The following is a 9,634-nucleotide window of genomic DNA, read 5'->3' on the forward strand; positions in this document are numbered from 1 at the left end:
ACTCGTAAGACTCTGGACTAGTGCCCCCAGGATAGGATCTTCTCTCAGTCAGCAGGCCAAACATAAGTCTTTCTAGGTGGGATGTCTTAAACCTGAAGAGGAGCCACTGAGACAATTCTTGAAGGTTCAATGATGTGCTGAGAATCGTCTTTCTTGTCAATAGTCTCAAAAGATCTAAAGAGAGCATCTGTTTTAATGTTTTTGTCAGCGGGATGAAAATGAGGTTAAAAAAATCAAATCTGGCAAAGAACAGCGACCATCTGGCATGACGAGGGTTCAAACGCTGTGCGGATTGTAGGGGGGTAAGATTCTTGAGACAATAAATGTCCCTCTCTAGCAGCCCGACTTCCTGTCACTACAGGGCATAGGAGCAATCTACAAGGGGGACGTAATGGAAAAAAAATTGTGTAACTGCCAAATGCAGTTGCAGCATTTTCTTATGACTTCAGTCTCCCTTTCTCCATATAAAAACACCTACAACTTTTATTTAAACTTGAGTGTATGGAACGGTGTAAAGGGATAATTTTAGTGCAGGACAAGCCGTCGCTTTATCAATACTATGTTTAGAGATGTATAACTTTTTGATCAGTTACTGAAATTTTTATAGTTTGCCACTTATGTAATAATAATTTTCGATTTTAAAATAACTGTCATTTTGGTATGGAGGAAATGCGTTTAGGATTTGGCTTGTATTACTGAATTTGGTACTACTCTGCTAAACAAAATCGAGAATTTTTACTGTGCTGCAAAAATTAAGTGCAAGCTATGCAGTTTACCTATATATAAAAAATAAAAATAAGTCACCTATTAAGTGAAATGTAAATAAGCGGAAAAAAACCTGTCATTTGTTGCCCAAGAATAGTTACTTGAAGAGGGGAACAAAAGATTGACATGGGTAACCTGGTTCTTCAGTTGCATCTTTATTACTGTTAATACTCAGCTTAAAAAAGGAGCTACAATATTTTGATATGAAAAATGATTTGCATGGCAAAAGTGATTATATTAAGGCCCCAAGGTTTGTATAGGAGGAAAGCTGTAACACAAAGTTATCTGAAGCCTATAAACGCTCCCGCATCCCAAAGTGGAAACCTATGATCCTTCTTATAAACACATTCTACAGAAATACACACAACTTGGACCATTTAGTGTTCCTGTCCTTTAATTAATAATCCTGACATGTCATAGTGACAAAAAAGTTTTCATCAAAGTTTGCTTATAAGAAAGTGTAGAAGTGTTGACTGCTAGGAGAGGTGGGCATTTTTTCCCTCTGAGTGGAGCCAATCACAGCTGAAGGGCACATCAATTTGGAGGGATATGAGGAATCAGACTCCCGCTAAGCAATGAAGTGTCAGAGATGTTATGAAAAAATAGATATATTCAAAACAGTCCACTTGATATTAGGGCAAGGAATGAATAAATGTAATAAGTTAGACCATCAGAAGAACATAATTGTAACTCGGGCAACACATTTCTATGGTAGATGCAGTCAAATACAATTCTGTAATGGATTTTGCATTATATAAATAGCTGCGATTATAAAACTTCTGTTAAGAAAAATCCTGCATTTCAGAGCAAAATGTCACCAAATGCCATTCTAAACCATAAACCTAGCTTGCATGAGGATTTTGTGTAATAGACCAAGTTGTCTTCTGTAAATATGATGATATCCCAGAAGGGATGATCAATGACCCAGCTCATCTTATCACATGGCATATAAAGAAGGCTCAGTCACTTATAGGGGCATTATGCAGCACGTCTAGTCATCTTCATCAGAGTCCGAATCATATTTCTTTCCTCGTATGGTCTTTTTTTCCAGCTTTGTGAACTGAGAGCCATATTTCTTCTGACTCTGAAAAGGAGGCTCCATAACATTCCCACTAGAATGGAAAAATAAATTAAAGAAAAAAAAATCTATAGATTAAAAAAAGCTACATACACATCACTCTATAGGTATACCTGAGGAAGAGAGGTTCACCTTTAGCGTATCATGAAATGATCCATCTAAGGACTATAATGATACACTATTCAAGAGACTTCTCTTAATCTCTGCCAAGAAATTGGGAAATATGGCATGAAATCCACAAAAAAAGCCAACCATAACACATTGGCTTCAATTCGTTCATAATCTCCCTTTTGCTCAATACTTCACTTTAACATTTGTTCAATACTGTACTATAATGGAAATCTACCATCAAAAAAATCAAGCATGGATAAAACATGGACACTTACTTATAGATACAGGCACCGTGACTGTGGTAATCTTATATCATCCATTGCCTCCTTCCTTCTCAAAATTATGCTAATTAATGGCTCTGGGAATGGCTCTGGTAATGCCCTTCCGGCTCAATAGCATGCTCTAGCTTCACAGGCCATTTCCCGTACTGCTCCCTTATGTAATCTCACACAGTGGGAGGCGGAAATAAAGGGCTTGTCAGTCAAAATCCACAACTGTTTTTTTTTATAAGCTATGGCTAAAACCAATTACAGGATTTTACATAAATGACACCGTTAAGATATGGTTGACCCCATTTGGGTCTTCTATATATACCCTGGAAATTTTTGTATTAATGGCAAAACCTTTAAACACACCAGTGCAGATGACTATAGTAAACTTTGTAATATACTTTTTTTTTTTTTTTTCAGAAAAATGTTTGCTACCTTTGGACCTGCATTTAGCAATGTTTATAAAAAAAACCTTTTTTTCTTTCGTCACATTGACATTAAAAAGTTTTTAATGACCTAATATCTCAGTGTAAAGCCAAATCATCCTATTTAAATATTTCCCAAGTATGGAAAGTTAATCTTTAGCATCCAGTACTTATCAAGTCCATTCACAGCATCGCAATAAGTCTATCGGATACACTGCTCACTGAAGGAGAAGAAAGGAGCAGAGTAAAAGAACTGAGACGCATTACAAAGTTTACTGTTATCATATGCAATACTCTGAAATAAAAATAAATTGCATCAAATGTTTAGTTATGATTTAACTAAAATGAAGGTAGAAACGGTATCTGCATATCAGTAACTGGGAAACATATCCTACCTGTAGGTAATAATATCGGCACAGCCAAGTCTCCATTCCAGGGTCTCTGTAGTGAACTCATCTGTGTTTCCCAAATCAGTAAAACCGACAACATAATCTCTGGTTTTCCCATCCTTTACAAGTGCCAGAGTTGGGATGACTTTTATGCGCAGTCGTTCACATAAGAACGGGGCCTTTTCAACATTAAGTTTCAGGAATTTCGTTTCAATGTGCTTCTTGGCCAGTAATGCCAGGTGTTTGTCGAGGATCTTACACCTATTCAAGTAGGGGGAAATTGAGCAATTGCTTAGTAGTCATCGTCATTAAACCTTATGGGACAATCTTAAAGAGAACCTGTTACTAGGACAGTGTTTTTAGGCTCTCCCATGTCCCTAAAGTCAATACCAAGCATATCCAAAACTTTACCTCGCTCCCTGGTCACCGGAGCGTGGTCATTCTGGCTCAAAGTAAGTACGCCTCCTTCATAAACAACTCATCTTCCTCAATTATGAATTAACAATCCCCTCCCTCACCTACATTGCTCCTTGCCTGGGTCTCCCTGCATCTTCTCAGACTTGCATAGAAATTACATTTCAGAACAAACCTACCCCATAAGTAACCCAAAAGCTGCTGTTTTTGTAATCTGTTAGGCCTTCAGTTATTGTGAACCAAACCAGAAGCGGTTGAACAGAAGGAACAAGACTTTCCATTACACCTTACCTCTCTATAGTCCTTATGAGTCTTCAACCTCACCTGGTTTGGGCTCACAAAAACTGAAGGAAGTACTTGTGCAAAGTCAGAGATGAGAACTGGGTTTTAAAGTGTTAAAAGATCTTGTGAAATGTTGGTAGAGGAACTTGAATAATTTAGAACACACCAACTTTACAGATAATGAAAGGCAAAAGTATTTTTGTAATACCTGAAAGTAGAATCTTTGTAAAAATGACAGACCACATTTTTACTCTCCTTCACTTCTTGGAAGAATTCTCGCTCACTGGGTATTTCTCTGTATTCTCCGTGCCCTTTAGAGAGCCATTCCTGAGAAATATGAAATAAAAATGAATAAAACAAAAGCAGTCAAGATGTTCACATTTTAATATATAGCCATAAAATACTTTCCTGTGTTGTCACAAGTGCAACCCCCACGCCGCAAATAGGCAATACCCAAGTTCTCTTTATAAAGCCCCATAGTGAAGTCAAAAAAATGGTGGTAACTGACCACTTTTTTTGCATACAACTTTTGATATAAAAAAAAGTTTAAAATCAAATTCTAAACAAAATATTGAGTATTAGTCATTTGTAACAACCTGTAGATTTGACCCATTAACTACTTGCCCATTTTGCACCTTTTTTGAAATCTGACATGTGTCAATATAAGCGGTAATATGTTTGAAATGCTGTAACATATTCAGGTGATTTTGAGATCTTTTTTTCGTAACACATTGTACTTCATGTTTGCTGAGAAATTTAAGCAATATGTTTAGCATTTATTTATGAATCAAATGGAAATTTGGTGAAATTTTTGATGATTGTTCCTCTCCTAGAGTGTTGCTCTTATTCACCCCAGGCTAGTCCAGATATCCAGCTGCAATATGCAACTGACACCTGTTCTGTGCGGTGCCGGCTCTCAATGTAGGGGAGTTTTATATATCCTTATAGCTTGTAAAATAGGCCAGAAACAAATTCAAAAATCCTTTTAGAAGAAAATGAAGAAAATGTAAGGAATGTATAAACCATGCAAAGTTACATCAGGGCACACCTCAGGTTTAGTGTTTACAAAGGAAGAGGCCCTATACATCCAAAAATGGAGAGTTTAATACTGAAGTCAAGCTCTCCCTCCCCAGAATGCCCCTGACATAATTCACCATACTTCTGGTAAGATAGTTATGATACCCTTGGATGCAGGGCTGTCAATTACAGCAAAGGAAAAAGGGGAGCTTGACTTCAGAGCTAAACTATCCAACTCCATGACTTTATACAGCCATTTTACATCTCACTTTAAAATTGATTTTCTGGATGAGAATTCACCAACTTTTTCACTTCAAGCATATACATAAATGAAAAGTATTTAGCACTTCCATTTTCCACATCACATTGATATGCAGTAATTATTTTTAATTTATAATTCAAGTTAAAAAAAAGACAGTCTATCAAAAAGAGGGCAAACCTATTGAAGGCATGCTACTCCTTATTCTCACAAACTTATCTAGACTTATCAGCAAAAGAAGTTAGACTTAAAATTCTTTACTAAAAACTCAAAAGCACCCCGAGGTACAATTGTAACACAAGTCACATGCAGCAAAACTGACGCACACACACAAACGGAAGTTGCTGATTAAATTGTTTAATGGAAGAAGGCAAAATGCATCTTACTGGTATTGTTACAGCAAATAAAGATGCCAATCTTACCAGCCTTCCTGTTTAGCCATATCATTTGCCCAGTGGATCAGGATGGTAGGTTGCTCCATGTAATCTCTTATCCCTTACTAGGGGCTGCCAAAATCTTACATACCGTATATACTCGTGTATAAGCCGAATTTTTCAGCACAAAAAAAAATGTGCTGAAAAACGTCCCCTCGGCTTATACACGAGTCATACAGTCATAAAAAAATATTTAAAAAACAATAAACTTATATACTCACCCTCAGGTGGCCCCGACCTGCAGCGCTGTTCCCCCAATGTCCGTGCGGGTCCTCTTCTGGCTTCCGCGCCCGTCTTCTCTCTTCTCCAACTTCGTGCTGGGCGCCGCCATATTTTTCTTCCAGGCGGCGCCTAGTATGACGTCAGCAGCGGCGCGTCATACTAGGCGCCGTCGGGGGGAGAACAATGGCGCCCTGCACGAAGTTAGAGAAGAAAGAAGACGGGCGCCGAAGCCAGAAGAAGACCCGCACGGACATCGGGGGAGCAGCGCTGCAGGTCGGGGCCACTGGAGGGTGAGTATATAAGTTTATTATTTTCTTTTAATGCTGGGCTGTCTGTATACTACTGGGGGCAGCACTGTATACATACTGGGGGGGTCTGTGACCAATGCATTTCCCACCCTCGGCTTATACTCAAGTCAATAGGTTTTCCCAGTTTTTGATGGTAAAATTAGAGGTCTCGGCTTATACTCGGGTCGGCTTATACTTGAGTATATACAGTATTTGTTTTAGCATCCACTGTTTTGTCCCTCTGATGAATGCCAGTTGAGGAGGAAACTGGTCAGTGAGAGGGGATGCAGGGTGTATAGCTTAAGGGCATGGTTGATGCTGCTGCCCTTTTAAGGGCACATGATATGGCTAAACAGGAAGCCTGGTAAGATTGGCATCTCTATTTGCTGCAACAACAATACCTGTAAGAAGTATTTTAAGTTTTTATTCTCCCACTTTGTTGCTGATAGGTTTAGTTCATAAAAATAGTGCGCACAAGTGTTAGTAAGGTGCAGTTCAAAATTTTACTGTTCCGAGTGTAAGCTACCTGTTTTTGCTGTTGCGCCTTCTTTAATGCTTCTAGACGTTTTTCTTTGAGACGTTCCATTTCATCTTCATCCATCTTATCCAGCTTTTCCAGTTCTGCATCCAGCTGTTCCTCCATCAGCTTGGCAGTCTGCAGTAACTGGTTCTCCATAACTTTGGCAAACATGTCGGCTGCCATTTTTCAGTGAGTTACAATAGCCTATATAATATAATATATAAGCAAAAATAAAGCAGATAAGATACAATTTTCTTACAATACAGCAGGCAGAAAAGAAGTAAGCAAATGTGTACACAGCCTTTACCAGCCCACAATATCCTTTCTTTTCTTGGGAGCACAGGTTGTGTCATCACCAAGTTGCCTTCATTTCTGCATTAAGACATGCTAATGTGGAGACTACACTGGGGATTATTTTACAAGATTTGCAAATCAGAGATCAAGAGCAGGTGTCACACTGAGATCTGTGAGTAAGTACAGTAATTCATGGGGTATGTGAAAGAATAAGCAGTAGTACTGGATGGTGAAAATACAATTGGAGGCAACTGTCCCTTATTTCAGAGCTGTGAAGCTATTAAACCAAAATTCCGACCCTTTTCAGAAGGGTAATAATACTCATCTTACCCACTAGACCACGGGATGTCACTGCTGATTCCTGCCCTGACCAGACCACGGAGGGTGCTGCCGATTCCCCCTATCAAGCTAGGGCTGATTCTGCAGACCCCCGCCCTCCAGACCAGTCTGTGGCTGACACAGACGATCCCCAAGACTTGTCTATGGCTGAGACAAACATCCTCCCCTGTGGCTAAAACTACCTTCCCCACAGACCTGACTGGCTGACGGTGCTGAACATGCAATTCAATCTAAGACTGAACTGGGGGTCAGCAGCGAGAGTCAATGACTGGTTATTGTGTTAACTTTAATTCTGATTTGATACTGATTGTATCAGCCCACTGTCACAATATACAATCCTGGCATTGTTTGCACTGTGTGTAGGTAGGTAAATAATGCCATCTAGAAGGACTCTCCTCTGCTTCTGCTTACGGCCACTGTAGAAGGTCATGTGACTAGAGCCTGAGTAGGCTAAGCTCCGGTCACATGACCTTCCATTGGGCCGCCAGCTGTAGCCTCTTCATTTCACTCCTGCAGCTGCATAATTATAAGCATCAGAGTAAGTTTGAGGTGTAAAACTGCATGTGCTTTACAGGTGTTACTGCAATCTCTGCTGGTGACTAAAGCAGTTCTAAGATGAGTGAGGCAGTGTTCAGTAGTATCATCTCTTCAGGTCTGCACTATTATTGCTCCAAATGCAGTATTTGGTTGTTGGCAGGGACGGCAATAACATCTCTACAAGGGTGTTAATTAGATGCCCCTTTACTACCAGAAAACACCCCATTTGGTCCATATTATCATGACTCCACCAAAATGGTCCCTTTTTTTCATGGTAGCAGGCTGCCTAGAAGAAAGGGACTGGAGATTTGGGTGCTCTCACCTTTAGCTCCTTAAAAAAGACCAGTCACCAGATTTTGACCACCCTGTGTAACAATGCCTTATGATAAAGGCCGGCGCCACACATGGCGCTTTGTCTGCGTTTGCAAACGCAAACAAAGTCGCGCCCACCGGGGCGGGCCTCGGCCCGATCGCATCGGCGTTTCTATGGAAACGCCTGCGATCGGGAACGAGATGCCGGTGTTTCGCGTTAAATTAACGAGAAACACCGGCGGCTCGTTCCCGATCGCAGGCGTTTCCATAGAAACGCCGATGCGATCGGGCCGAGGCCCGCCCCGGTGGGCGCGACTTTGTCTGCGTTTGCAAGCGCAGACAAAGCGCCCTGTGTGGCGCCGGCCAAAGGGTTACAAGTCCACCCCATATCACCTAAAATTAGCTGCCAGTGGGGCTCTGTATCTTAATTACAGATGTTTTCTGATATGCAAATTAGCTTTAGTGACTCATGTCTGATATTTGTGACTCTCCTCTCCTCTGCCACATCCCATTATTCTGACTGACAGCTCTGTGTCTCTTCAAATCACTCCTCTGCCTCCTTGTACTTAGGGACTGTCTGCTAATATTCAACGACAGACCTACACTAGGTAGAGATGGGAAATATTCTGTCAATTTTTTTGCAGTGTCTTGTGTTACATTCATGACATGTGACCAGAGTAACTTCATTGCAGGTCCTTTAGACTTTTAATAATAAACTGCACACCATGTATGTAATTATATGAAATCACAGCAGCCTCCATGGAGGATGAAGAGGAGTAGGAGTCCATGGAGGCAGCTGTGACTTCATATGGTCAGATACATGCACTGGGTACAGTTTTCTATTATTAAGAGGCTAAGGGACCTGAGATGATGTCACTCTGGTCACATGACATGAACTGTGACCGGTAAGGAGGCATAGGGTGTGGGGAGGCCCTTATATTACCTTTGATGCAAGGTAATACAAGATAAAAGATGATTTATGTGGATGTAAGCGTAACAATTTTTAACTAAAATAAAGGTGTCGGTCAATTAATAAAGCTCTAGAGGAACCTGTCACTGGCTATATGGTATATGTGCAAAAAATGGTGACAGGCCCCAAAAGCCAATTCTTCTATTTGAGGTAGCATGCTGCTCGGGTAAGACCCCCTGAAAGGCATCTCGGTAAGGCCTCATGCACACAAATGTTGTATAGGGGTGTGTGCCAGCGGTTGTTTCAAGGTATTAAAAAGGGAACAGCACGGAATTGAGACTGCCCCCCCCCCTCCCCCACATCAGGCCATGATGTAAATGCGATATTAGGAAACACCCCTCTGCCTATAACACATGTACGCTCACAAATCAGAGGGTGCGGCCGCCACCCCGCTATATCACACAATGATGGGGGAATAGCACCGATAATGGCACATGCACCGCTCTGGTACTTCACAACGACACGACATGACCCTGCCCTATAGACCCCGCTAGATCGCCCGCACATCTTTACCTTCTGCCGGTCCCCGCTGTCGCCTCCACTCAGCCACTCCCACTAACAACGACTGTCAGGACAACCAAACGTCCGCACAGAGCGTGATGCACAGGCCCCCAACACACGTAAGTCACGTGCTTTGGACGCATTACGTCACGTCTAATTTGCACCGGTTGCCATTTTTATGTCTGGCAAACAAACGTGATAAACGACAC

The 9,634-nt window shown here is 41.1% G+C and overlaps 1 protein-coding gene across 1 annotated transcript; it reads right to left on the bottom strand.

Moving 5' to 3' along the window:
* Nucleotides 1-900: 900 nt before the first annotated feature.
* Nucleotides 901-9,595, bottom strand: TXNDC9 (thioredoxin domain containing 9). Its single transcript, XM_072135777.1, has 5 exons — nucleotides 9,438-9,595; nucleotides 6,479-6,676; nucleotides 3,942-4,060; nucleotides 3,044-3,298; nucleotides 901-1,877 (listed from the first exon to the last, which is right to left on the bottom strand). The coding sequence occupies exons 2-5, from the start codon at nucleotides 6,653-6,655 to the stop codon at nucleotides 1,757-1,759; spliced, it is 672 nt and encodes a 223-aa protein (XP_071991878.1). The 5' UTR covers nucleotides 6,656-6,676; nucleotides 9,438-9,595; the 3' UTR covers nucleotides 901-1,756.
* Between the last annotated feature and the right edge of the window lie 39 nt (nucleotides 9,596-9,634).

This window comes from Engystomops pustulosus, chromosome 2, assembly GCF_040894005.1.
Source record: "Engystomops pustulosus chromosome 2, aEngPut4.maternal, whole genome shotgun sequence".
Taxonomy (NCBI): Eukaryota; Metazoa; Chordata; class Amphibia; order Anura; family Leptodactylidae; genus Engystomops; species Engystomops pustulosus.

What these genes read in the sequence shown, in the direction of transcription:
- TXNDC9 (XM_072135777.1), bottom strand. Translation starts at nt 6,655, where the DNA reads ATGGCAGCCGACATGTTTGCCAAAGTTATGGAGAACCAGTTACTGCAG. An exon ending in AGGCGCAACAGCAAAAACAG is followed by an intron (nt 4,061 to 6,478) that starts GTAGCTTACACT and finishes CATATTTCTCAG; the next exon opens with GAATGGCTCTCTAAAGGGCA. An exon ending in GCCGATATTATTACCTACAG is followed by an intron (nt 1,878 to 3,043) that starts GTAGGATATGTT and finishes TTTCCATTCTAG; the next exon opens with TGGGAATGTTATGGAGCCTC.